We start from the raw sequence: 27,884 nt of genomic DNA on the forward strand, positions 1-27,884 counted from the left end.
TTCCCGCGCTCTCAAATGGGGTACTTCTGTACAGAGTGCGGATCCAGAAGGGCGCGGGAAGCAAACAAGGTACCCGTGGCTGCGGAGAGGGGACGCCCGGCAGGCGGGACCCCGCAGCCCCGGGGGCCGCTGGGAGACCCGCCCCTTGGCCCCGCCCCCTCCCCGGGCGCCGACCTCGGCGGTCACGTGACGGGCCCGGCGGCCGCTGGGGCCGGAGGGCGAGGCGCGCGGGCGCGGCGGCCAGGCCAGGCAGGGTCGGAGCCTAGCAGGCCGGAGCGGCCCGCACGCCGGGCCTGGGTCTCGCCGTGCCCGCCCCCTTCCCTCCCTTCACGCCCCACACGGGGCGCACGCGCGCTCCTCCAGCCGCCCCTCCCTCCGCGCGGGGACCCCTGGCGGGTGGCGAGAGGACATGGCCAGCGACGCTGTGCAGGTAGGTGCACCTGCGTCCGCAGAGCTCCATGGCCGCCCGTCACCGGGGAACCCCGCCCGCGCGCTACTGTGGTCCCCAGAGGCCAGGGCGGGGGGCCTCAGGAGCGCCCTGTACTCCTTCCCCGGGCCGGTACCTGGAGCCCCAGCACGGCCCGCTTCTCGGCAGGTGGAGGTACTCACGGTGGGGAGCGGGGAGGTCCCGGAAGCCCCCCCGCACCCTGAAGCTCCGCCCCTCCCCGAGAATTCGAGGGGACGCAGCGGAGGCGCGACTTCGGGTGTCTGAGGCTAGTTGTGCGTCCCGGTGCCTGTTGCCCCCGACACTCGCCCCCCCCTCAGCGTTCGGTTCCCAGCAGGTGCCGTTCCACCTGGTGCAGGTGCCTGGCACGGTGCCTCAGGAGGCGAGGAGGCCGCCCGGCCCGTGCCCTTCCCCCTCACAACAAAGCTCCAGCGGTCCCCGCCTCCAGACTGAGCTTTATGAGGGTCCCGACGCCACCCAGATTGGCACCTGTTGGCGGAAGTGCCAGAGTCACCTCATTAGGTCTGGGGACGGGGGATCCACACGGCCACCCTCCGGGCTGTCAGGTGGAACCCGATCCCAGGTGGGGAGTGTCTGGGTCAATAGGCTGGGGATTCTCTCGGACCTGGAATCCTACCTGGGCACGGGTGGCACGCGGGGTCAGCCCTCCGCTCCCCCACACACATATGCACACACACAGGCACAGGTGACTGGTGCAAACCTGCCTCCCAGCCAGATGCTCCCTGTGCCACCTTGTGGACATCACGGTCCTGAACTCATCTCCCCCGGCTATGACAAGCAGGGCTAGGGTGACTTCTGACCTATGGTTCAGTGACCCAAATCTGATACATGTCCTGTGCCCACTTAGTACCTCACTATCCCTCCATTGTCCTGTGGTGCTGTGTAACCGGGATCTCATCTCCTTCTGCACCTGCTCTCCATCCCCTCTGTCTCCCCCATGTCCCCCTGTACCCCACCCCAGTCCTGCTGATGGCCTGCCAGCCTTGCCGAGGAGCTGGGCGTATCTGGTGTTGCAGATCACACAAGGTCAGACCTTGGGGCTGGGGAGGGCCAGGGTTCCTTTCTCTCCCCCCAGCCATGGGAGGGCTTTGTAGGAATCCCCCAGTGCATGCATGTGCTTGGTGTGTACCAGACCTGACCCGGATGGAGGCTGTGATTCCTGGAACGAGGCTGGACTTGTGCCCTGGTTCTCCTTCCCATCCCTTACCCTTTTCCCTCCCTTCCCCCCTCCTGGTCATTCCTTTCTTGTGGCTGCTTGGGCTTGCCACTCTGTCCCTCTGTCCCAACGTGTGCCTGTCTGTTCTGTGTCCGGCAAGCGGATGTCCTGTCCAGATTCCGGAAACGCCCAAAGCATTGAAATCTCCGGACATGGGGGTCTAGATCCCTGGCTGCACTTGGAAGAGGGGGTTTCTGGGAGGTGGACCCTCTGAACCTGGGTCTCCTGCTCCACAGTGAGAGGTGGGGGGGAGCAGGGATTCTCCAAGGCTGGACCAGACCCCTGATTCATAGGTTCATCCTGCTGGCCCACTGGTGACCCCTGCCCCCTGGGTAGGAGTGAGTCACTCCAGGGAGGAAAACCCAGGAGGCCAGGCTTCCCTCCATCCTGTGTTCGGCATATTCTCAGGCCTCAGCTGCTAGAGATGCAGCCAAGGGCGCCTGCTCCTCCTCTCTGCCTGGACCCCCATTTGAGCTGGCCCTGCTCCTGGCTGTACACCCCTGCTCTGCCTGCTGGGGATGGGGTGGGGCTGGGCAGTGGGCAGGGCTGGTTGGGAGCAAGTAGTATTAGAAGACCCTGGGTTTAAATTCTAGCGCTGTCACTTCCTCACTGTGTGTCACTTCCTCACTGTGTGTCCTGGGCCAGGTGCCTTTGCCTCTCTGAGCCTCAGTTCTGACAGCAAAAGAATGGGACTAAGAGGGTGTTCATGGTCGGGAGGATGTAGACCCGGCAAATGCTCTGCAGGCAGGACTGCCATGAAATCTTTACTGGTGGTCATGGTCAGCAGCCTAGGGTGTGAGTTTGTGTCCTCACAACTCAGGGTTTCTCAGCACTATTGACATTCAGGGCTGAATCATTCTTTGAGGTGGGGACTGTCCTGTGCACTGTAGATTTTTGAGCAGCATCCCTGGTCTCAACCCCCTAGATGCCAATAGCACCCCCTCCCCACCCCCAGTTGTGACAACAAAAAATGTTTCTTTATCTTGCCAAATGTCCCCAGAGGTGAGCAGGTGTTGAAAATTGCTTATTTTACCTCTCTGAGTCTCAGTTTCCTCACCTGTAAAGTAGGGGAGAATAATGACAGCTGCTCACCATAAAAGTAAGGGGTTGGTAGGATTGGGGGAGGTGAGGCCCTTGGCCTGCAGTAAACCCTCCCTGGGGGCAGCTGCCTTCAAGGTTGGTTCGGGAGCCAAGAAAGACTTACTTCATCTGTGAAATGGGTTCTTGCAATTTGAGGAGAGTGCCTGACAACCTAGCCTGCACTAGGATTCTGGGCACTCCTGTTTAAATCCTGGTTCTGCTTCTTGCTGGCTGTGGGACCTTGGGGCAAGTTATGACACTGTTCTGGGCCTCAGTTTCCTCATCTTGAAAATGGGGTGATAATAGCACTCGCCTCGTGGACTTAATTAGTTGACCTGGATGCAGTTTGGAGTAACTGCTGTTATTACTAGTCATACTTGAGGTTTAGAGAGCTGCTAGTTTGCTGGTCTCCAGTGCTGTGGGTCATGGTGTGGGTCTCAAGGAGGTCCCTAGGCCAGCCTGGCACCCTAGGTCCCCAAGCTGTGGTCAGAAGCAGTGGCACCCAGAGAAGAAGCCGGAAGTTGGGACGGCCTGCGTCTGCAGGCAGGGGCTGGCCCATGTAAACACTCCTGGGCATTTGCATATTTGTGTACACCTATGTTCTGTGCACACGCTTGTAGGTGTATGAGCGTGTGCTTACCCCTGAGTCAGCCCCAGGAGCTTGTATACACTTGGGGGAGCCTGCCTTCAAGTCCACTGAGACGGAGGCTGAAGGGAAAGGTCCCCTAGATGCCTGAGAGCCCTGGAGCTGGCCTGGCGCAGGGGTTGCTGGGAGCTAGCAGGAAAGAGGAAGTGGCGGGTGAGAGGCCCTGGCAGGGCCGAGGTTCAGGAAGAGGGCGGGGTGCTCAGCCAGGACCCAGGATGGCGGAGGCTGATCCCCCTTTGGACCAGGAGCTGGAGGTGGGAGCTGGGGACCCTGTGGGGGGAGGGCAGAAGGACCCCAAGCAGCAAAGGCCTGAGGTCCTCCCCTCGGTACCCTCAGTTTTGGACGGAGGGGAGGAGATGGGTTGGGGTTTTTTGTTTGGAAGATGAAACTATCTGTGTCCTTTTGGGGCTCCCACGTCAGAGAGATAGAGGAAGAAGGAGACAAAGCTCTGATCCTTAGCGTTCCTTTTGTAGAGGATGAGAGGAGGGGAGACAGGGCCTGTCCCCGGGACCTCCTAGATTGGGGGTATAGCAGGAGAAAGATTGGGCCTGTCCCTGAGACCTCTTGGTTTGGGAGTAGAGCACAGGAAGATGTGACCTGCCCTCAGCACCTACTAATTTGAGGCACAGCAAAGAGGAGAAGGACTCGGTTCTCAGGACCCTAACCCCGTAGTTTTGGGGGCAGCAGAGGCCTGCCCTTGATACTTCCTTGTTTGGGGAGCAGCAGGGGAAAGGTGGGGTCTGCCCTCAGGACCTTGTTATTTGGGGGGTCAATCGAAGAGAGACAAGGGCCTATCCTTGGGACCCCATAGTTTGGGGGGACAGTGGAAGGGAGATAGGGCCTATCCTATGGGGCCCTATCTTGTTTGAGGGGCACAGTGGTGGGACAGTGGGGCCTGTTCTCCAGAATCCCACTGTGTAAGAAAGAGATGAAGGGAGATAAGACTGTACCTATGGGATCCCTGGGTCTGAGGAGACAGGGACAGGGCCATATCGCACCTCCCAGTTTTGGGGGTCAGTGGACGTGGAGCAGCTCCTCTCTCAGGAGTCCCAGGCCATGAGGAGGCCAGGCCTGGCTGGCCGAGTGCAGCCTGCATCTTGTGTCCTCCTGACCATGCTCTGTCCCCTGCAGAGCGAGCCCCGCAGCTGGTCCTTGTTGGAGCAGCTTGGCCTGGCGGGAGCAGACCTGGCGGCCCCCAGTGTGCAACAGCAGCTGGAGCTGGAGCGGGAGCGACTTCGGCGAGAGATCCGCAAGGAGCTGAAGCTGAAGGAGGGGGCTGAGAACCTGCGTCGGGCTACTACTGACCTGGGCCGTAGCCTCGGGCCGGTGGAACTGCTGCTGCGTGGCTCCTCGCGCCGGCTCGACTTGCTGCACCAGCAGCTGCAGGAGCTACATGCCCACGTGGTGCTGCCTGACCCTGCGGCCACTGCCCACGGTGAGCAGGGCCTTCCCCGGGGGAGGTGAGATTTCGGGGATGCCACAGCCTGGGGGCTCACCCACGGGCTCCCAGAACGAGGCCAAGCCTGTTTCTACTGATCCCCAGAGAGACACGCTCAGTCAGACAGCCTCTGGCTTCAACACACGAGAGCAAACATCGAAACCAACACCCAGACAAAGGTAGACATGGTCACACCAATACCCAGACAACATCCAGAGGCTGACAGTGTCACACAAGTACCCAGACACACAGTCAGTCACACCGATACCTGGAAAACACCCAGGGTCTTAGACACTAAGACCCATCCGAACACCCAGAGACTCAAGAGTCACCACCACACCCAGAGACTTCCATACTGCCACCGAGCACCCTGAGAAATACACAGTCACACCAGTATACAGACAGCACCCACTCTCATACATAGTCACACTAGCCCCTCAGAGATTTACACACACGCAGCTGCCCAGCTCTTCCAGATGTATCCTATCCCATCGATAGCCAAAGACTTATACCTACCATGGGACAAGGCCTGAAGATGCAACACCACTTACACCATCACCCAGCCCTTCCGTCCACATAGGCATATCAACAGCTAGAGACCTACGCTACCATGTCAACACTCTGAGATAGTGAGAGAGTTCAGCCAACATCCAGAATCTCATACAGTCACATCTCCACCTGGCGTCGCCTCCATAGTCACACCACTCTCCAGAGAGTTGCATAGAGTCGCGCCAGCATCCAGAGACATAAAGGTCTGGCTATACCCACACCCAGACACTCAGGTACAGTCACGCCAGTGCTCGAGATCTGAACACATAGTTGGAAATGCATGCATAGGGTTGCCCCGGCACCCAGAATCTCACACAGTCCTTCTAACACCTGGCATCTCACATAGTTACACAAGCACCTAGGGAGACACACACGCGCTTTGCCATGCCAACACCCTGTGGTTTGCAGATATAACCACACCCACACCCATGAGCTCCACATAAGAATTAGGAGCTTCTGTCCACAGTCCTATCAACACCAAGGACTCACACACGCCTGGACACTTGCCCACGCCTATTCCTGCTCATCCTGCCCCAGCCCTGAGGGGGTGTCCCGAGGGGGTTCCCTGTGAGGGAAAGAGTGGTTGGACCTTTGGGACCCTGGTCCGGGGGCAGAATCCAGGCTGGGCAGAGGGCAGATCCTCTCAGCTGGGCCGACCTCCCGGGCAGATGGAGGGGAGAGCCCTGGTGACTCTGTCTCACCCACCTTCTCCAGATGCCCCCAAGTTCCCTGGTGAAGGTGGCCCGGCCTGCTCAGCCACCAACCTGAGCCGTGTGGCCGGCCTGGAGAAGCAGCTGGCCATTGAACTAAAGGTGAAGCAGGGGGCAGAAAACATGATCCAGACGTACAGCAACGGCAGCACCAAGGTGAGGGCACATGCAGGCACGCCCATGAGCAGGTCACGAGCCGGCGGCGGGGGAGGAGAGGTTGACGGGGCTGGGAGGCAGGACTGGGGTGTGGGCAGCTCCTGGGGGTGTATGGGAATGGGGTGACTGGGGGTGCTGTCAGACAGACATAGCAGAGACTGTCTCCCCACACTTAGTCATCCCCTGGAGACTTAAGGGCAGCATGCAGCCACTCATTGTGGTGGCGTCTCTGGCACGTGTCCGCACAGTCATTAAATTCACACCCAAAGATTGGAGTTGTCGTACGGACACACAGCCCAGTCATACCACCACCGGGGACGTCACAGGTCTGCACCGACACCCAGAGATGCTCACACAGACAAGCACAGTCAGACCTGCTGCTAGAGACACTTTCTCACACTATTGGAAGAGCAACCATGCTCGTGTGTGTGCACAGACACGGCTTTTCGTGTGAGGACACAGAGCACACAGATTATTTTATTCTACCTTTTATTGAGCTGTAACATATAGACATGACATGCAGAAAACTTAAGTGTACAGCCCAGTGAATTTTTACCTATGTACACAGCACCCCCATCAAAATCCAGAACTTTTCCAGTCACCCAGAAATTTCCCTCCTGCCCCTTCAGTCATTACCCAGGCTTCCATCACCACAGGTTAGCTTTGTCTGGTTTTGAAACGCAGCACAAAGTAGTGGAAAAATCCACAACCAGTTTCCAGCACTTGTGCATACACAGGGTCCTGGGCTATGCCCAGTCATTGCCATACCTTGAACTGCACACAAACATTTGGAGCAGGGGGCGGGGAACACGATCCAGACATACAGCAATGATAGCACCAAGGTGAGGGCACATGGACGCACCTCTACGTGCCTGCACGCCCCTGCACACTTACAGCAGACTGGCTCACACACCCACCCAGTCACCCTTGGAGACTTACCCACGTGGCTACAATCAGGGCTACACCTGCCATGGGACCACTCACCTATGTGCACATTGTGCTGACAGTTGAGGCAAATACAGTGCCCGCTGGTGCCAGTCATGGCCCTGAGCTCTACGTATAGATCAGCTCCTTCAATCCTCAGCCCAATGGAGTCGGTGCTCCTAGTACCGATCCTATTCCTGCAGATTGAGGAAATAAGCCCAGAGAGTTTAGCGGCTTGCCTGAAGTCACATAGCTGTGGCAGAGCAAGGATTCAAGGATTTAAGCAAGGATACATCACCCCTCTACATCCAGAACACACCGATACAAGCACTGTTACCTGGTTGCTCAGGGCCAGCAGGGTGTGGACATCAGGGCTGGTGGTGGGACCCCAGCTCTCCCGTTATGGCCCATCTCTGCCTCCAGGACCGGAAGCTGCTGCTGACAGCCCAGCAGATGCTACAGGACAGTAAGACCAAAATTGACATCATCCGCATGCAGCTCCGCCGGGCACTGCAGGCCTGCCAGCTGGAAAGCCAAGCAGCCCCAGATGAGACCCAAGGTGAGCCCTTCGCCCTAAGACAGCCTAGCCTGCCTTCCGCCTTGCAGAACTTAGCTCCCAGCCCCGTGGGGGGATCTCTTTCTGGGGCAGGAAGTAGGTGCTGTCACTCACTCTGTGACTGGAACCTATTCCCAACCCTCTCGGGGCCTCCGTTTCCCATTTTGTTCCACTCATGGTTTGTGCTAGGTCAGGTATTGGCAAACTACAGCCCACAGGTTTTGTAAATAAAGTTTTATTGGCACATAGCCATACCTATTCACTTACTATCATCTAAGGCCGATTTTACACTGGGATAGCAGAGCTGAGTAGTAGCAACAGAGCCTGTGGGATCTGCAAAGCCAAAAATTTACTCCCTGGCTCTTTGTAGAAAAAAATATTGCAGATGCCTGGACCAAGTGGTTGCTTTGTCATGTTGGCTCCCGTTGTGTAGAACCATGGGTGTCCACAGAGTGTGTGTCTCTGTATGAATGCCTGGGAGTGTCTCAACCCAATTGACAACCTGAATTTGTGACCGGGTCTTGATGTATTGTGTGCAGGTGTAACTGTGTCTGTCCTACCGATGTCAGTGTTAATGTGACATTGGCTGTGGGGACCAGCAGTTGTGTGTATGCCCTGGTATTAACTATGGTAGTTTCTGTGTTACCATGACAGATAGAGGAGTGTCAGCTGTTGGTGGGTGTTAGGGTGTTTGGGCTGCTATGACAGCACCACAGACTGGGTGGCTTATAAACAATAGAAATTTATTGCTCACAGTTTTGGAAGCTGGAAATCCAAGATCAAGGCACTGACAGTTCTAGTGTCTGGTGAGGCTCACTTCCTGGTTCATAGACCATCTGTGTCTTCTCACTGTGTCCTCATGTGGCGAAAGGGCGAGGGAGCTCTCTGGGTTCTCTTTTATAAGGGCCCTAATCCCATTCATGTGGGCACTACCTTCGTGATCTAGTCACTCCCCACAGGTCCCCCCTCCTAATACCCTCACACTGGGGGTTGGGTTTCAGCATGTGAATTTGAGGGGGACACAAACATTCAGGCTGTAGCAGTGAGGCTTGTAACTTGGAAGACAATGTGTATGTCTTTGGGAGGGAAGTGTCAGTGTGACTGTCCATGTGATTGTCTGTATTGGGAATACCCTCATGGGTTTCTCAGTGACGATATGTGATGGCATGGTCACATCCATTAGCCTAGGGGTGATATCGTGACCTTGGGGGTAGTGTGACTTGGTCCCTGTGATGTAAAAGTCTCAGCGAATTGTCTGAGCACCATGTGACAGCAGGCCTAGAAGCAAGAGTATGACTGTGTCTGTAAGATGACACATGCCTGTGAATATCAGGGTTCCTCTGGCACTATGTCTATTATTGGTGTCCAGGTGAGTGCTATACAGTGGTGAGTGATAGCATGACTCTGTGACTGAGTGCCAGGGCCTGCGTCTGGGTCATTATTCAGGACAGTGAGACTGTCCCTGGAACCTACAGCCATGGAAAAGTATGACCATGATCTCGTGCCTCTGGGTGACAAGTTTCCTACACTTGTTTGACAGTATGTCCTTGTACCTATCCCTGTGCCATTGGGTGCCTGGCTGTGTCTTGTGTCAGGCTATGATTGTGTTCCTGTGACTTCACACTGGGTGTGACAGCCAGCCTAGTTCCCTTCGACATTGGGTCTTCATGCCTGTGGGTATTGGTGACACTGCCCTGTCTGTGTGACAGTGTGATGGCTCTCTGTGCTTTCTCTGTCTCTGTGCTTTGCGTGGCAGTGTGATTACGTTCCTGTGATTCTCCCCGGGCTGGAGGTAGAGTCCTGGGAGTCCCGCCATGGTGTGACTGTGTCCCATACGCGTGTTTATGTTTTGTGATCATGTCCCTTGGCACCTGTGACAGTGTCCCTTTGCTGGAGCAAATCGAGTTATTTCTAGTCTTCTGCTCTTAGAAAGAAGGCTGCCATGAATAACTATATTCGTATGTCAACTGCTGAGGTGTTTCTATGGGATACAGTCCCTGAAATGCGATTGCTAGATCAAAGGGTAAATACATTTATGATTTTGACAGATACTGTATGGTCAAATTGCCTCCATTGGAAGGTAACTTGTATTCCCATCAGCAATGAATAAAAGTTACTTTTTAAAAGAATGTGCCCCAGTGTCTGTGTGACTGTATCCTTGTGGCTGTCCAATTATCCATGGTGTCCCCGTGACAGTCCCTCACAACATGTCTGTCCCTGAGCCTGTGTTGACAGCGTGTCTGTGTGGATTACATGACTGCCCTGGGGTGACAGTCTCTGTCCCTGGGACCATCCTTGTGGTGCAGTATTTGGATTACAGACTGGGTGGAAGTGTGGCTGTCTTCCTGCAGGTGACAGTGTGACTGTCACTGTGACCGCACCTTGGGAGAAAGAAGCTTGATGCGTGTTGGTGGTGAGAGTGTGTGTGGCCAGTGCCTGTTCTTGTGGATGGCTGTGTGTCTGGGGCTGGTGTAGTGAGACCTGGGTCCCAGAATGGCCTCACTGCCCCGTGTCCCGCGCCCACAGGGAGTCCCGACCTGGGGGCGGTGGAGCTGCGCATTGAGGAGCTGCGGCACCACTTCCGAGTTGAGCACGCGGTGGCAGAGGGCGCCAAGAACGTGCTGCGCCTGCTCAGCGCTGCCAAGGCCCCTGACCGCAAGGCGGTCAGCGAGGTGAGGGGCGGGCCCTCGGCGTGTGTGCCCGTGTGTGCCCCTTGGCAAAATGTGGGTCGTCCCCATAGAGGGTCGGGTTGGGGGTGCTCAATGAAGGGGCGGAGCCTTGACCTGGGAGAGCCATGGTGAGGGATGGGGCTTCACCAAGGGGCAGTGCTTCGGTGGGGCAGGGCCTAGTTTTCCGTGAACTCTGGAGTAGGACCAAGATGGTTTGGGCTTTGGGACCTCCAGGGAGAAGGAATCCCAGGTGGGACTTAGTCTGGGGAGGGGTACCCCCATCTGCGCCCCAGCCCGGTCCCTCCCCTCCCACTGCAGGCCCAGGAGAAGCTGACAGAGTCCAACCAGAAGCTGGGGCTCCTTCGGGAGGCGCTGGAGAGGCGCCTCGGGGAGCTGCCCGCAGACCACCCCAAGGGGCGGTTGCTGCGCGAGGAGCTCGCTGCTGCCTCGTCTGCAGCCTTCAGTGCCCGCCTGGCAGGGCCCTTCCCCGCCACGCACTACAGCACCCTGTGCAAGCCCGCGCCGCTCACAGGTGGGTGCTGATCTTCCCCACACAAACCCATCCCCATAGCTCTGGACTTCTGACCCCTTAGCGTTCCCTAACCCAGACTCCCACCCCATTGTTCCCTCTCTTCTTCATTCACTCCAACCCCCTAGCATGCGCCCCGTTTCCCCAGGCCTGACACCCCCCTGGACCTGGACTTCCCGCCTTATCTTGTCCTCTGATTCTGGGTTCCTGACCCCAATCCTCCATTCTCACTTTCTCCACTCTCCCCACCTGGCCCTGTCTTTTTCACTCAGAACTCCCTTCACTCAGAACCCCCAGCCCTGAACCTCTGACCCTGCCCCCTCAGGCCAGCCCCCCTACCCTCCTTAGATCCCTCAGCTACTACCTCACCGGACTCAGCCCCTGCCTCAGACCACAGATCAGGCCTCTGAATTCGACTCTGCTCCTCCTTGCCTGGACCTCCGGCCTATGCCCTGAACCTCTGTTCTGTCCTTAAACCCCAGCATCCAGAGTCCCTCCCTAGCCTGGCCTGCCTCAGCCTGACCCCCTCCCCCTTGTCCCATATTTCTCATTTCTGGGTACATCCATCCATCCATGCCTCAGACCCCCTGCCCCACCCTGGTTGTTCCTCACCAACTCCCACTTGATGCTGGCTACTTCTGTACATGCCCACTTCACCTGCGGCCGCCTCCCCTTGGCCTGCCCCAAATGTGGTCCCCTCTGAGCCAGATGCTCCCTCAGGGACCCTGGAGGTGCGTGTTGTAGGCTGCAGGGACCTTCCAGAGACTATCCCCTGGAACCAGTTACCCTCGACTGGGGGGCCTGGAACCCCTGACAGCCGAACCCCCTTCCTGAGCCGCCCAGCCCGGGGTCTTTACAGCCGAAGTGGAAGCCTCAGTGGTCGGAGCAGCCTCAAAGCAGAAGCTGAGAACACCAGTGAGTGGGCATCAAGGGCCTGGAGGGGTGAGGTGGGGTGGGAGGGTCCTGGGATGCCCCACATTTGTGACACCAAAAACATTAGTACATTACACCCATTAGGATAGATATGAAAGATGAAACAAAATACAACAACAGGTGTTGGGGAGGCTGTGGAGAAATTGGAACCCTTGTGCTCTCTTCGCGGGAAACAACTGCTGTGGAAAACAGCATGACAGGTCCTCAAAAAATTAAACATGGAATTCCCACATGACCCAGCAATCTCACTTCTGAATATCTACCGAAAAGAGTTGAAAGGAGGGTCTTGAAGAATATTTGCACATCTATGTTCATGGCAGCGTGGCTCACAATAGCCAAAAGGTGGAAGCGACTCAGTTGTCCATTGATGGATTAATGAATAAACACAATGTGGTGTATCCACACAATGGATACACCTTTTTATTCAGCCTTAAAAAGGAAGGAAGTTCTGACACCCGCTACAACATGGATGAACTTGAAGACATTATGCTGAGTGAAATAAGCCAATTACAAAAGGACAAATACTGTGTGATTCCACATATGAGGTATCTAGAGTAGTCCGATTCATGGAGATGGAAAGAACAGTCGTTCCCAGTGACCGGGAGGTAGGGATGAGGAGTTAGTGTTTAATGGGGACAGAGTTTCAGGGTTTTTTTTTTTTTTTTTTATTAAAGTTTATTGGGGTGACAATTGTTAGTAAAGTTACATAGATTTTAGGTGTACAGTTCTGTAATACATCATCTATATGTCACATTGTGTGTTCACCACCCAGTCATTTCTCTTTCCATCACCATATATTAGAGTTTCAATTTGAGCAGATGAAAAGAGTTCTGGAGATGGATGGTGGTGATGGTCATATAACTGTGTATATATACTGAATATCATGCAGCTGTATGCTTTAAAATGATTATAATGGTAAATTTTATGTGAGTCGACCACAATAAAAAAAATAACTAATACATATGTACAAAAATGTATGTATCAAAGTTGAATAATGATAGAGGTCAAGAAATAGTACTCTCTAGAAGCCCCCTCAGGTTCCCTCCCAATTCCAGCCCCCTTGTCTGTCCCAGAAGTAGATACTCCTCTGACTTTTATGGTTTTTTGCTTTTCTTTGTAGTTTAAGCACCCATGTATGCATTTCAAATCAATATAGTTTAATTTTGCCTGGTTTTAAGACATCACATATGTGGAATCATACAGAATATATTGCATGGCTGTGGCTTCTTTCATTCAACATTGTTTGGGAGACGAATCCACATCATTGTGTGAAACTGTAGTTCATTCATTTTTACTCCTGTTTAATAGTCCATTGTCTTAAACTGAGCCATATCAAATTGTTGTCTTTTTTGTTTTTCTAGGTAAAAAAAAAAGTTGAATATTAGCAATTTCATGGTTCAGCTAATAAGATTATATTATGGTTTATATATTAATTCTCCTGTTAGTGGACAGTAAGCGGTTTCTAGTTTGGGGTCGTAATATAAACATTATGTTTATGAATCTTCCGATGTATACCTGCATGCGTTTTTCTAGGGTAAATACTTAGGAGTGTATTGCTGGAACTCACGTGTAGAATAAAAGTGAATTTGGATTCCTACCTCACACCATACACAAAAATCAACTGGAAGTAGATTAAAGGCCTTAATGTGAAAGGCAGAACCATAAAGCTTTGTCAAGATTGCATAGCAGAATATTATGATAGAAAAGGAGAAGATTTCAGTAATAAGACATCAGAGATATCCCCCGATCCCAGCATTTCCTGACCTTCCCACCCCTATCCCCTTCCAGGCGAGGTTAGCACGGTGCTCAAGCTGGATAATACAGTGGTGGGGCAGACATCCTGGAAGCCATGTGGCCCTAACGCTTGGGACCAGAGCTTCTCCCTGGAGCTGGAGAGGGTGAGCAAGTTTGGGGGATGATGGGGCATGGAGGGAGGGGGGTTCTGGGCCTTGGGCACCCCTAGTGATGGCCCTCTTCTTCTCTCTTGAGGCACGGGAACTGGAATTGGCTGTGTTCTGGCGGGACCAGCGGGGCCTGTGCGCCCTCAAATTCCTGAAGTTGGAGGATTTCTTGGACAACGAGAGGCATGAGGTCCAGCTGGACATGGAACCCCAGGGCTGCCTGGTGGCTGAGGTATAGCCCGACCCCTGACCCTGAGAAAATGTTCCTGCATCTCCTGCTCTCATAGAAAGGGAAGATGTGTTTTTCATTGGTCTCGAAACCTTGGTAGAAAAGTACATATAATTAGACACCTCAGTGACACTTAAGCTGGGATTGGTTTTGTTCTGATGCAAGATAAAAGAAACAAAACAAACAAACAAAAAAACGGAGCATTTGAGATCCTGCCTCCCAGCAATTGTCGTCAGTTTTGGCTCAAATAAACTCTTATAAAAATTCAAACAATAAAAAATAAAAATTAATTAAAATCACAAAATTTTGTCAAGCCAGAAAAGGAAAACAAAACTTGGCAACACGTCATGGCACATGGCAGCATATGCTACCAGAGCCACAGTCGAGTAGAGAAAGATTCCATCCTCAATGGTGTTAGGGTTCAAATCAGGGTGTATCACCCTCAGCACTATAGACATTGGGGGCTGGATGATTCACCGTTGCAGGGATGTCCTGTGCACTGTGGGGTGAGCAGCGTCCCTGGTTTCCACCAGGGATGCCAGTAGCACACCCCCAGTTTTGACAGCCAAAAATGTCTCCAAACATTGCCAGTATCCCCGGTTCGGGAGCCCATAGTCTGAACAACATTCCTAGCTGTCCCCTGGTAGTATGAGCCACGCCCTGTTCTAATGACTTCGCTAATTAACTCATTAATCCTCACAATAACCCTAATGCACAGCTGACGGGAGGCAGCTGAGGGGCAGAAGACAGTCACTGGTCCCTTCATTTAGCCACAGTTATCCTCAAAATCTCTTTAAATTTGCCTCTAACATATCCACATGCCCTGTTTTATGTATATATACGTATCTCCCCACATCCATCTCCCTGTGTGGAAATTGTTACGCGATCTCATAATCCAGGACCGCTGCCAGAAAGGGGAGAGAAGGGCTGACTTCAGTGGCAGGGTGTGAAATTGTTCTTCCATTAGGAACTGTCAAAAACCAAGCGAGAAGGTGGTGGGTGGCCCTGGGGGGCAACTTTTGAAGGCTTCTAGGTTTATCTCTAGAATTTGATTTTGTTTTATGCCTCCCCAAAACACCATCCAGTAGAACGTTCTGCAGTTCTGTTGCAATGAACCGACCATAGTTGTGTTCTAATGTAGAAGGAAATGTTTTATGTTGACATTGTCCAATATAATAGCTGCCAGCCACTTGTAGTGTAGCTAGTGTGACGGGGGAACTGAAGCGTTAATGTTACTTAAATTTTACTTCATTTAAATAGCCACATGTGGCTAGTAGTGATTGTATAGATGCACATAAAAGGACACAGTTCTGTGGCTTCAGCACCTTCTGGAAGGTGTGTTGGAGTTGGGAGAATTGAGCTAGACCAATGGTTACCCCACCTGGTCGGGCACCAGCATCACCTGGACGGCTTACTGAAACACAGACTGCGGCTCCCCCCACCCCCACGCTGTGTTTCTGATTCAGTGAGTCTAGGGGTTGCGGCGCGACGATCTGCATTTCTAGCAGATCCCAGGTAATGTTGATCTGCTGGTCTGGGACCACCCTCGGGTTTGCTAGAGTTGAGTGTGCATCTTGTGGGGTCAGATCCCCTTCCCACCCCTCGAGGAGGGCCTGAGTGCCTGCTTCTTATCTTTCCGAGATGGCACTTTAGGAGGTGGCCCTGCCAAGGGATGGGTGGGGTTTACAACCCCTGAATACAATGTGATGCCTCCGTGATTGGAACCCGCCAACCATGGCTGTGCACACCTGTGCTCCTAAGGGCTTCCCCACCCTTAGGTCCTCACCTGATGGCCCCTCTCCACAGGTCACCTTCCGCAACCCTATCATTGAGAGGATACCCCGGCTCCGACGGCAGAAAAAAATCTTCTCCAAGCAGCAAGGTGAACGGATAGGTCCCGGCAGGGGAGAGGCCAGGGGTCCTGGTCTCCTCACCAGGGTGAGGCCAGGGTGACACTGCCCTGTCCCCCAGGGAAGGCGTTCCAGCGTGCTAGGCAGATGAACATTGATGTGGCCACGTGGGTGCGGCTGCTTCGAAGACTCATCCCCAATGCCACAACCACAGCCACATTCAGCCCTGGGGCTTCTCCTGGACCTGAGACCCGGTCCACAGGGTAAGGAGGGCAGGTCCTGGGGGTCACTTCCCAGGGTGCTAGGTCCCAGACATACCCTCCTTTTTTGTGCCGCAGTGACATATCCATGGAGAAGCTGAACCTCGGGACTGACTCAGACACTTCCCCCCAGAAGAGCCCTCTGGGCCCTCCTTTCAGCCCATCGAGTCTGGTGAGCATCCCCCTCCTTCCCCCTCGGCCTGGCTAGGCAGCCTCAGAGGCCTCGTTCCCAGCTCAAGGCCCAGAAACCGCCAGGAACTTCTTTGGGTCACACAGCACGCCTCTGGGAGAACCCGGGTCCAGTTTTGTATTCTGGATAAAAATGTTAGCTCAAGAGCCAGGCCTCCTGGGTCCCCATCCCTGCTCTGCCACCTCCTAGCTGTGTGACCCAAACCAAGCTGCTTCACCTCTCTGTGCTCAGTGCCCTGTAAAACGAGTATGTTTAAAACTCATGTGGGTGATAGAAGTCAAGATAGTGGTTTTCTCTGGTCACAGAGGGAAGGGTTGGTTATAGACAGGAGGGAGACACCAGGGAGCCTGCCTGGTGGTGGGAGTGTACTGCACGTAGGTCAGAGGTCAGCACACTTTTTCCAGAAAGGGCAATATAATCAATATTTTTGGCTTTGTGAGCCCAACAGTTCTAGTCATAACTATTCAACGCTGCTGTTGTAGAAAGCAAGCCACACGATTCTTACGTACACAAATAGGCATGGCTGTTTCTGGGAAAACCTTACTGATGGACACTGAAGTTTCAGTGTCATGTCATTTTCCTAGATCAGGAAATATTGTTTTGATTGTTTTCCCATCCCTTTAAAGACCATTCTTAGCTTGCAGGCCATACAAAAAAACAGCATTTACCCACCCTGCCTAGGTGATGGGGACCCGGATGGACACATGTGTGACAGCTGGTCCCTTCACCTACATCACTGAGTGCATTTTATATCTCTTTTTTTAAAAATGAAAATAATATACCGTGTTTCCCCTAAAATAAGACCTAGCCAGACAGTCAGCTCTAATACATCTTTTGGAGCAAAATTAATATAAGACCTAGTATTTGTTACATTATATTATATTATATTATATTACGTTATATTATATTACGTTATATTATATTATGTTACATTATATTATATTATGTTACATTATATTATATTATGTTACATTATATTATATTATGTTATGTATGTTATGTTATGTTATGTTATATTATGTTATATTACGTTACATTATATTATATTACATTATATTATATTACATTACATTACGTTACCTTACATTACATTACGTTACATTACATTACATTAGGTTATATTATATTACATTACGTTACATTATATTACATTACGTTACATTACGTCACGTCACGTCACGTCACGTCACGTCACGTCACATTACATTACATTACATTACATTACATTACATTACATTACATAGACCCAGTCTTACAGTAAAATAATACCGGGTCTTGTATTAATTTTTGCTCCAAAACATGCATTAGAGCTGATTGTCCAGCTAGGTCTTATTTTCAGGGAAACGGGGTGTGCTTCATGGCATTGAACTAAATGAGATACCTCATTATATGAGATGAGTTTGTTAAAAAAAAAAAAAAAAAAAAATCCAAAAGTTTAATAACACCAATGGGTGGAGAGGATGTGGGAAAACAGGCAGCCAGTGTGTGTGTGGGGGGTGCCAATCACTGCATCCCCTTGGGAGGGCCTAGCTGGATGAGTTAAAAATGGACACTGTATTGACCCAGAAATCCCACTGCTGACATCTCTGCTGGACCTTCATGCACATGCACCAGTATGTTCACTGCGGCAGCTTTGTGTGGGCTAAAGAGTGGATACAACCTCAGGGTCAATCCATGGGAACCAGAGCTAAACAAATGACAAAATGGAATAGTATGCAGCTGTGAAAATGAGTCCGGTCTCGTGTGCTGGCATAGAATGATCCAAGACAGATTGTCCAGTGGGAGAGGCAAGATTGGAATATTGTCAATAGTGGATGCAAGAAAAACTTGGAGCTTGTACCGGCCCTTTTGTTCGTGTGGGTATGAAATATATCTAGAAAGATACTCAGGAAATCATTCACAGTGGCTGGCTCTGGGGAGGGCAGCTGGGGGGGGAAATGTGTCAACCTGTTTGCACTGATTGAATTTTTAGAACTATGTCTATAGTGAAGGATGATGGACCAGTAGGTGATTTTTTTCCCCATAAAAATATTAATTCTGATTATTTTTAGTACATATACATGTGGTATAAAAGTGGCTCCAAAGGACTAATACCATTAAAGGGAATAAGTAGGTAAATAATAAATTATGTTTACAGCATGCAATGGGCTGGGGAGAAAAATAAAGCAGAGAAGGGGGACAGGGAGTGTTGGTATTGGGGGGCCCTGTTAGTTATTTAATCGGGCAGTCAACTGACCGCCTGCAAAGATGACATTTGAATAAAGGCCTGAAGGTGAGGGAGGAGCTGTGCAGGTGTCAAGAAAAGAGAGTTCCTGGCAGAGGGAACAGCCCATGGAGAAATGCCTGGTGTATTCAGGGCACAATGAGAAGAGTTGTTGCTGGAGGGGAGTGAGCAAGGGGGCGAGTGGGAGGGGAGGTGGGTTTGGAGAGGTGACAGGAGTCTTAGTGGCTATTTGGTTATGGGATGCTCTGACTTCCCTCACTCTGACCCCCTCTCTCCACCACAGAGTTCCCCAATCCAGGAAACCACCACCACACCTGTGTTGCCTTCAGAGACCCCAGAGACCTCAGGTCCCGCCCTGTGCAGGTGACACCCCTCCCCCATTCACCACCCACCACCTGTGCCCGCTATCCCTGTCCCCACCAGTGTCCTTTCTCCACAGCCCTCTCAGGAAGTCACCCCTGACCCTAGAGGATTTCAAATTCCTGGCAGTGCTGGGTCGGGGTCACTTTGGGAAGGTGAGATGCGGGCAAGAGTTTGGAGGGCTGGCAGTCTACACCCCTGGGTCCCTGGGCTAGTTGCTAAGGCCACCCCTGTCCACTGCGGTTCCAGGTGCTGCTTTCTGAATTCCGGCCCAGCGGGGAGCTGTTTGCCATCAAGGCTCTGAAGAAAGGGGACATTGTGGCCCGAGACGAGGTGGAGAGGTGGGGACTCTGCTCAGATCCTCTGAGAACCTCAGTCTTCTTTTCTGGGAAATGGGAGACAGAGCAGTTCATCTCACAGTTATTAAGCTAGTATTCAATACATAATAACTCTTAAAAAACACCCACTCTGCACTTTACATTCATTAACTTATTTGTTCCCCATGACAGCCCTATGGAGTAAATACTGTTGTTATTGTTCCCATTCTGCTAATGGCACAGAGAGGTTGAGCAAGTTGCCTGAGGTCATGCAGCCAGTAAGCAGCAGGCCCAGGATTCAAACCTAGAACTCAGGTTCTGAAGCCTGTGCTCTTTTTTCTTTCTTTTTTTTTTTTAAGTAGGGCGCAGCTGACAGTGGCCCCTACAGGGTGTTATAGCACCACACTCTAACCAACTGAGCTAACCAGCCACCCTGAAGCTTGTGCTCTTAATGGCACCATTGCACTGCCTCTGCTTTGGGGTCAAGGCCCTCGGATCAAGTCCTACCTCTGCCACAGATATGCTTAGAAACCCTGGGGAGGCCCTTCCGAACCTCAGCCTCCCCATCTATAAAAGGGGAATATATAATAAGGCCTTTCTTGTAGGGTCATCAGGTGGATTAAATGAGAGGCTGCATCTAGAGAGTCTGCACAGTGCCTGCCCCCTGTAAATGCTCAGTAGAGGCACTGAGATTGTCCCCAAGCTTCCTGACATCCTTTTGTTAATCAGGCCCCCGACTCAGACAGGCTTAAGCAAATAGAGGAATTTCTTGCTCTGGATCAGAAAAGTCCAGGGGTGGCTGCCTTCAGGCATGGCTATATCCAAGTGCTCACGTGATGTCTGTCAGTTCTGCTTTCCTGTGTATGGGCTTTGCTTGCAGTCCCCTCATTGAGGAAGAGATGCCCCCCACCCCAGCAGTTTAAGGCTCACCCACTAACTTTAGCCATTCTTTAATAATTCCAGCAGGAATCTTGAGATTGAGCCCCACTTGCTCTGCTTCCTCACTCCTGAACCAATTCCTGGCCCGGAATATGGGTTGCTTCAATCAGCCCACTCCTTCCAGTTCTCCAAAGGGAAGTTGGGGGAATGTTACTGGCATGATGGATTCTAGGTGCCTGTTTAACAGACAAGGCTGCTGAGGTTCAGAGACATTAAGCAGTTTGTCCAAGGTTGTACAGCCTTGTGAGGCCCTCAACAAATATCCGATGATTGAGGATTCTAGGGAGTGTGAGAGTCAGGGGTAGGGATCTGCTGTGCTCTCTGACTCCTGCCCCCCATCCTGCCTAGCCTGATGTGTGAGAAGCGGATCTTGGCAGCAGTGACTAATGCAGGACACCCCTTCCTGGTGAACCTGTTTGGCTGTTTCCAGACACCGGAGCACGTGTGCTTCGTGATGGAGTACTCGGCTGGCGGGGACCTGATGCTACACATCCACAGCGACGTCTTCTCCGAGCCCCGTGCTGTGTGAGCCCAGCCCCCCTGCCCCCTGCACCCTGCTGCATCAGCCCCCTGCCCGCTCCTGCCCCTGCAGGCCCCACCTCCCCCCAGCTCCTGGAGTTTGGGGGGACAGGTGAGCTTTTGAGGATGTGGCAGCCAGGTCTTCCTTGTCGGGAGGCCCAACTTCCTCACACCATCTTCTCTCTGCAGCTTCTATTCGGCCTGTGTGGTGCTGGGGCTGCAGTTTCTCCATGAACACAAGATTGTGTACAGGTGTGTGCGTGCGCATGCACATGCTCTTGCACGCGTGCTCTGCCCACTGCGGGGCCTTCAGGCTTCAGGCAGGGCCCCGATCCCCACTCATCCATCTTTACATTCCCCCAACCCCTCACAGGGACCTGAAGTTGGACAATTTGCTCCTGGACACCGAGGGCTATGTCAAGATCGCAGACTTTGGCCTCTGCAAGGAGGGTGAGGGGTGGGGCCGGGATCTGATGGGCTGGCCTCTGGGGATTAGGCAGGGGGTGGGGAAAGGAATGGAGTCCCCAACCCTACCCAGGTTATCTCACACCCCCACCCTTGACCCTGGGACAGGGCCAGCTGGACCACGCAGTATTTGAGCTGGGCTAGAGCTGGGACACTCCCGCCCCCAATAATCTCACATGACCCTGCTGTCGCAGGAATGGGCTATGGGGACCGGACCAGCACATTCTGTGGAACCCCCGAGTTCCTGGCTCCCGAGGTGCTGACGGACACATCGTACACGCGGGCAGTGGACTGGTGGGGACTGGGCGTGTTGCTCTATGAGATGCTGGTGGGCGAGGTGAGGCTCCAGGCTGCCCCCACCTTGCCTGTCCCTGGGTTGGCATTGGAACCTCTGTGTGCCCAGGGATGGGATCAGAATCTGCCTCCACCACATGCGTGATCAGGGGCGGGTGGCTTTGCCTCCCTGTCCTCAATTTTGGAATCTATGAAATGGGGTACTACCTTCCACAGAAGTCCCAGGTGGGGCTGGGTGTGGTGTGGCCAGAAGAGGGGCCTAATGCACCTGGGTCTCGGGTTCTGCCCGCATTTTCCCTGTTCCCAGTCCCCATTCCCAGGGGATGATGAGGAAGAAGTATTTGACAGCATCGTCAATGATGAGGTTCGCTACCCGCGTTTCCTGTCAGCGGAAGCCATCGGCATCATGCGCAGGGTGAGGACCCTCCAAGCTGGGGTGGGCCTGGGGAGGGCCTCTGGGGCCCAGAAGGGGAAGACTGACACAGTGCCCCCTTCCTCCCAGCTGCTGCGGAGGAATCCGGAGCGCAGGCTGGGGTCCAGCGAGAGGGATGCGGAGGATGTAAAGAAACAGCCTTTTTTCCGGGTGAGGATCTCCCCCCACCCAAGGGCCTGGCCACCTCCCCTCAAGACCTTGTTGCTTAACCTGTAACATTGTCACCCCGTTTCTGTCTCCTTCGCTCACCCCTGCTGACACTCCTACACTGACATCTACTCCAGGCTGGCCTGGTGGGAAGCACTGCCTTCTGTATGAGCCCAGGCCCTCCCCCCCACTGACCACCAGGGCCCCCATGCTCACCCCGTGAGCCTTCCTGAGCTCCCAGTCTCCTACTTTTCTCCTCTAACTTGTGACTCGTTAGGCTGATCCCCACAGACCCAGGCTAGATGGGGCACACGGGGCTTGCCCCGCCTGCGGTCTGTGCCCCAACCCCCACCCTGATCTCTCCCTTCTCTCCCTACAGACCCTGGGCTGGGACGCCCTGCTAGCCCGGCGCTTGACACCGCCCTTTGTGCCCACGCTGTCAGGCCGCACGGATGTCAGCAACTTTGATGAGGAGTTCACAGGGGAGGCCCCCACACTGAGCCCGCCCCGCGACGCGCGGCCCCTCACGGCCACAGAGCAGGCAGCCTTCCGGGACTTCGACTTCGTGGCTGGGGGCTGCTAGCCTTCGCCCCTGCCCCTGCCCAGCTGTTCGTAGTTTTTAAAAATGCCTTTGGGGTTTGCCCCCCGCTCCATGCATCCCCGGCTTCTTGTGTGCAGGAATAGGGGTGGTGATCAGGGGTGGGGAGAGTGGCGGAGGGCGTTGGGAGTGCTGGGCAGGCGCCTTGGGTTATGGTGGAGGGGTTATTTGAAGAGGGTCAAGGGAGGGTGGGGACTTGGGGCTGTCTCTTTGGTGAGGAGCTGGACAGGCCACGGTGGGAGGGGTTTCGGAACTGTTCAGGGATGTCGGCAGAGGCAATGATGGGCTGTTGTTTAGGGTATGACCTTGGGGCTATGTTTGGGGAGTTCAGGGCCATATGAGCAAATGGCTGCGGGAGTCAGTCCTGGCAACAAGAGGGGCAAGAAGCGCCCAACCCTCTCACTCTGCTCCCAGCAGACCCGGGGTCCCAGGGGTGCTGTCCCGGGGATCCCGGCTAGCGCAAGCTCCTGCGGCTCCGGTTCCACCTCCGCGTTGGGCGTCCCTGCGCCCCCAAGTGGCAAGTTTTGGAACTGCACCATAGGAGCACATTGTGCCTCTCCCACCCTCGCGCGGTCAAATGGATGCTGCAGCACCAACGGGACGCACCACCCAGCACTTGTCCGCAAAATGACTTTATTCCCCAAGGCTTGGGTTGGTCTGGCTGGCTGTTGGGCTTCCGGGCGTACCTAGAAGTGGCTGAGGCCACTGTGCCGAGAGCTGCGCAGCGAGCTGGCCTCCCAGGCGCTCCTGGTTAGGCCCAGCCTAGTGGGGCTGCCCTTGGCACAGGCCCTCGGGGGCAGGAGGTGAAGCAGTTGGCGCAGCACGGCCTGGCGTAGCAGGATGTACACCCAGGGGTCCAGGATCTGGTTCCAGGAGGCTAGGCGCACGGCCAAAAACAGCGGCCGCTGCAGGGAGCTGGAGCTCCAGCCCCCGACGGCCAACACCACCAACACCTGCCGGAGAAGTGGGTGTGAGCGGTGGGGTGGGTGTAAGGGAAGGGTACCGGCGAAGGGTATGGCTGGGATGGACGGGAGCATGGCTGGAGGGTAAGGGGGCAGGAGCATCACAGAGAGATAAATGGGGTCTTCCTGAAAAGGAGCTGTGGAAAGACGGCCTTAGAGGGTGCGGCAGAAACAAAGGCCTTCATTGGGTAGGGGTTTGGGCCAGAAAGGAGAGAAGTTCCAGGTGTCCCGAAAGGCAGGGGGCTGAGGGGGAGAAGAAAAACGGTGTGGGAGAGGTGAAAGCGAGCCAGGGAATGAAGTGTCGGTGCCTAGAGAGGTGAGGCTGGGGAGGAGGCTTATGTGCTTTGGGGTAAACTACAAACGCCCCTGGGAGGAGTAAGATAAAGGGGCCGGGAGCAGAGGTGGGACGTCAGAGGGAGAGGGCAAAAGACGGGTGTGGGGGGGAATCGAGGGGTCGGGACCCTGGCCACGGAAGGGAGAGAGGACCCAGGTATCCTAGGATGGAAAGGTTGAGAGGCCAAGGCAGGAGCTGGAAGAAGCATGTGTGTCGGGGCGGGTGTGCCCCTCACCAGCAGCGGGCTCCAGCATATGCACGACACCACCATGATGCCCACTAGCTGGCCCACCATCTCCACATCATGGGCGCGGGCTCTGCGCGTTGAGCCACAGCCTAGAGCACCTCTGAAGGCGGCAGAAGCCGAAGCGACTGACGAGACGGACGTGGCGGAGGCTGAGCGGAGTCCGCGCTTCCCCCAGCGCCGGCGGCTGTCGGGACCGGAGGTCGGAGGGCGCCGTTGAGAGCGGCGGCGCCACCGGGCGCGCAGCAGGGCCAGGCCGCTGAGAGTGTTGCACACCAGCGCTGCGAGAAGCGCGGCTAGGCCGAGGCCCGCGAAGAGGCCGGCGAGCAGGGCCTGGCGCCAGCCGCCCGCCGGGCCCAGGCCAATGAAGCACCACGTGCCAGGGTACTGCAGCTCATAGTGGCCCACGCGCGCCAGTGGCAGCAGCGCCACAGCCAAGGCCACGGCGGCTAGTGCGGCCAGAGCAAGGCGCGCGCGGGCTACCGAGACACGGGCAGCGTGCAGCAGGGGCCGCGTGACCCCTACGCAGCGCTCCACCGCCATGCCGCAGCCCAGCAGCAGCGGGCACAGGCCGAAGAAGACCATGCAGCCGCCCAGGAAGTGGCAGGCGCCTCCGGACGGCGAACGCCCCGCTGCATACAGGCGCAGCACCAGCGCCCCCGGGATCACGTGGCCGGCCAGGTCGGTGGCCAGCAGGCTGGCAACGAAGAGCAGAAAGGTGGCTGCCGAGCGGCGGCGCCGTAGGCGGCCCGAAGCCTGAGCCAGCAGCGCCAGTGCCAGCACGTTGGACAAGGCGCCCAGCGTCATGGAGAAGATGGGCAGCGCTGGTGACCCGCCTGAGAGGCCCGACGGCGGCCCAGCCGACACGTTGGGCGCCCCAGGCGCCGCACACGTGGTCACCTCGTCCACCAGGCTCAGGTTGAGGGGCCCACAAGGGCTCATGTCAGGTGCCAGGGGTGGGGCTGGGAAGAAGAAGAGGGGAAGATGAAGCTGGCCCGGGACCTAGCAACCACAGTCTGAGACCAGCCGGTGGTCCCATCTCAGATCAGCAGGGCCCATGTTAGCTCACAGCAATTCCAATGATTCTGGCTGCCCAGTTCTTGACTCCTCCTCCTCCTCTGCCTCTCACCATCCCAGCTCTTGCTCCTGAACTCACTCTGTCCTCACTGCTTACTTTTCTGCCCACTGTGGCTCCTGTGGCTCCAGCCCATGCCATCTGTTGTAATCTCTGGGCCTCATGGACCTACCTGCTGTTTACACCACAGCAAATTCCTGGTCGTGGGCCCCAGCTGATACTCACTGACCATTTCTGACCCCAGGCCCTCACCTGACGCCAATGCCCCATCTCTGACAGTCATGTCACCTGTTCTCAGTCCCATCCTTGATGCCCACAGAGCCCCACTTCTGCCACTGTGGGCCCATTCTTTCCCCATTATACTGTCTCTGTCCCAATGGTCCCATTTCTGTTCCCATGGCCATATCTTTATCCCCATGATTGCATTTCTGTCCTCACAACCACATCCCTGTCCACAACATTCCCATCACTGAACTCCATTGCTGTCTCACCCAGGCCCTACCCCTGACCACCGCTGCTTCACCCTGCGTTTCCAGAACTCTGTCCACAGTTCCAGAACTCCTGCCAGCTTGATACCCTGGTGGTGAGGGCAGGGAGCAAAACTGCCCGCTGGGTCAGATAGGAAGGGAGGATGGACCGATGGTAAGAGCAACAGGGATAGATTGGGCTGAGAGTCAAGGAACACAGGAAAGAGGGAGCCATGGCCCCATCCTTCAGCCCCCACCAGCCCCACCCGATATGCTCGAGCCCTAGCCTTACCGGGTGGTCCATGGGACACTGAGTCCCCATCGCCTGCTTCTTGGCTCCTGCTGTCCGAGGCACCCGCGCCTGCTGTCCGCGGCACCCGCGCCTGCTGTGCCCAAGCTCTCCTGCTGGCTGCTCCCTCCCTCCCTTCCTCCAGGGGCGGCTCCTGGGCTCCCTGCCTCCTCCTGCTCCCTGCTCAGGCCTCCAGGGGCCGCTCCAATTAGCGCCAGCCCACAGGGGGCCTGGTGTGGCAGAGACCACCTCTCTATGTTCCTGGCAATAGGTGGGGGCCACTCTTGGTCCCAGCTACCCCTATGAGGAAGGGGAGCTCCCAGGGAGTTGTCCTGACCCCCTCGCCCTGGCGGGGCAGAGCACCCCCTTTCCCCCTGGCGCGGGCCTCTTGCCTGCCTCATTAATAAGGCGGATAAAATCTAAACACTGGAAAATGTGAGCGTCACCCAGGGAAGGCTGGGGTGGCTGCAGGGGGTGCTGTTGGCCCTCTGGGGCTGTGAAGTTAGGGGTCTAGCCCTTGTGGAGGCAGCAGCATCCCCTTACTCTGCTAGAGCCTTCATGGATGTTGGGTGGGCGGTGATGGGCAGTGCCTTGGGTGGTGGACCAGCTTGGGTCAGGACCAGGCAAGCCAGGAGATCCGCCCACTATTTACACAGGGGCTTAAAGCCCAGGCCAGGGCAACAGAAGTCATACCCTGGAGGGGGGAGCAGGAGGCCGCTGACCAGGGGACTCTCCTAGATCATGCTTTAGGATGTGGTGAGCAACACACATGCCAGGCCACAAAGACAGCCACACACAGCAGCAGCCTCCCCTCTTGCCCTGAGTAGGGACACACACACACACACACACACACACACACACACACACAGTCTCACGATCGTATCCCCTAATACCCTGATACCAGCCACCATTACAACCTGTCCCCAGCCAGCCACATCTTGGGGTCAGCCACTGTCAAACCCCTGAACTCACTGAGACAGTCACACCCCTAGCACCAGATGCGCCCAGTTACTGAGTCTAACATGGGCCACTTCTCTCAACACCCTGAAATACAGCCCCCCGAGATCTTTACTGCTGAGACAGTCTCCCAGCCATATCCAAATCACCCGGAGACACTTCCCAACAATCCAACTTCCACAGGCAGACTCCACACACCCAAGACACAAGGAATGGCATCCCTGGACACCCCAAGATCTAGCTGATCACGCCCCTACCCTAGAAACAGGAACATCTAGACACACACACTCTCACAGTCATGCAGTCACACGGCCACCATTCCAGGCACACTACCAGTTACACCCACAAACACCCTGGCACACAAAGATAGTTGTTGCACCCCATTCCCTCAACAGATAGTTACAGCCCTCAACATGGTCACAAACCATCAAAACTCTGATAACACAGTCCTACTCTCAGTATCAAGACACATACCACACCCTTCAAACCGGAGCCATCTCCTGGCACAGACACGAGTCACCACAGGTGCCCAGGGATGCAGAGTAACGCTAACATCGGCCACTCCCACCCTATCCCAAGAAGACAGCCACCCCCAACCCAGCAGTCCCCCACCTCCTCCACTCCCGAGGCCCACTGCTGGCCCAGTGGAAATGGGGAATGGGCTGGGCTCACACTTCTCCTCTCAGCTCACCCCCAAACATTCCTGCAGGGACCTCTGGCCTGGCTGGCTGCCTTCCTTTCAATCCTGGCTCTCCCCTCCAGGTCTGGCCAGGGTCCCACCCCTCCTTCCTTGATCCCCCTTTAATTCTCCAGGATGAAGTAGGTTGTCAAAACAAGCAGGCCGGGTTTATACCCAGTATACAGCATGGCCTGCCATAAGTGCCCACAGACCCCACATGTCCAATCAGCTGGGGGCCACATCACGACTGCTCTCTGTGTCAGGGATGGACTCCTCCCC

The 27,884-nt window shown here is 54.8% G+C and overlaps 2 protein-coding genes across 5 annotated transcripts; one reads left to right on the plus strand and one right to left on the minus strand.

Moving 5' to 3' along the window:
• PKN1 (protein kinase N1) lies at positions 1-22,657 on the plus strand. Of its 4 annotated transcripts, none has more exons than XM_019746115.2 (23): positions 1-430; positions 1,428-1,492; positions 4,540-4,843; positions 6,110-6,261; positions 7,609-7,744; positions 10,268-10,413; positions 10,729-10,942; positions 11,660-11,854; positions 13,661-13,770; positions 13,862-14,005; positions 15,809-15,884; positions 15,974-16,115; positions 16,191-16,284; positions 18,810-18,889; positions 18,966-19,041; positions 19,136-19,227; positions 20,491-20,667; positions 20,851-20,913; positions 21,035-21,111; positions 21,321-21,463; positions 21,728-21,835; positions 21,923-22,003; positions 22,380-22,657. In XM_019746115.2, exons 1-23 carry the CDS (start codon positions 16-18, stop codon positions 22,581-22,583), a joined length of 3,294 nt encoding a protein of 1,097 aa, XP_019601674.2. In that variant the 5' UTR covers positions 1-15; the 3' UTR covers positions 22,584-22,657. The 4 variants fall into 4 exon arrangements, with proteins under 4 accessions (XP_019601674.2, XP_074194196.1, XP_019601676.2 ...); XM_074338095.1 differs by having other exon boundaries at positions 15,974-16,106; XM_019746117.2 differs by lacking the exon at positions 1,428-1,492 and having other exon boundaries at positions 191-430.
• Positions 22,658-23,214: 557 nt separating this feature from the next.
• Positions 23,215-27,500, minus strand: PTGER1 (prostaglandin E receptor 1). Its single transcript, XM_019746143.2, has 3 exons — positions 25,973-27,500; positions 24,130-25,100; positions 23,215-23,551 (listed from the first exon to the last, which is right to left on the minus strand). The coding sequence occupies exons 2-3, from the start codon at positions 25,078-25,080 to the stop codon at positions 23,285-23,287; spliced, it is 1,218 nt and encodes a 405-aa protein (XP_019601702.2). The 5' UTR covers positions 25,081-25,100; positions 25,973-27,500; the 3' UTR covers positions 23,215-23,284.
• Positions 27,501-27,884: the final 384 nt, after the last annotated feature.

Source organism: Rhinolophus sinicus, linkage group LG07 (genome assembly GCF_036562045.2).
Source record: "Rhinolophus sinicus isolate RSC01 linkage group LG07, ASM3656204v1, whole genome shotgun sequence".
NCBI lineage: Eukaryota > Metazoa > Chordata > Mammalia > Chiroptera > Rhinolophidae > Rhinolophus > Rhinolophus sinicus.

Coding starts and splice junctions, on each gene's coding strand:
- PTGER1 (XM_019746143.2), bottom strand. CDS start 25,080: ATGAGCCCTTGTGGGCCCCTCAACCTGAGCCTGGTGGACGAGGTGACC. Junction 23,552..24,129: donor TATGCTGGAGCCCGCTGCTG/GTGAGGGGCACA, acceptor CTTCTCCGGCAG/GTGTTGGTGGTGTTGGCCGT.
- PKN1 (XM_019746115.2), top strand. CDS start 16: ATGGGGTACTTCTGTACAGAGTGCGGATCCAGAAGGGCGCGGGAAGCA. Junction 6,262..7,608: donor ACAGCAACGGCAGCACCAAG/GTGAGGGCACAT, acceptor CTCTGCCTCCAG/GACCGGAAGCTGCTGCTGAC. Junction 21,836..21,922: donor CCATCGGCATCATGCGCAGG/GTGAGGACCCTC, acceptor CCTTCCTCCCAG/CTGCTGCGGAGGAATCCGGA.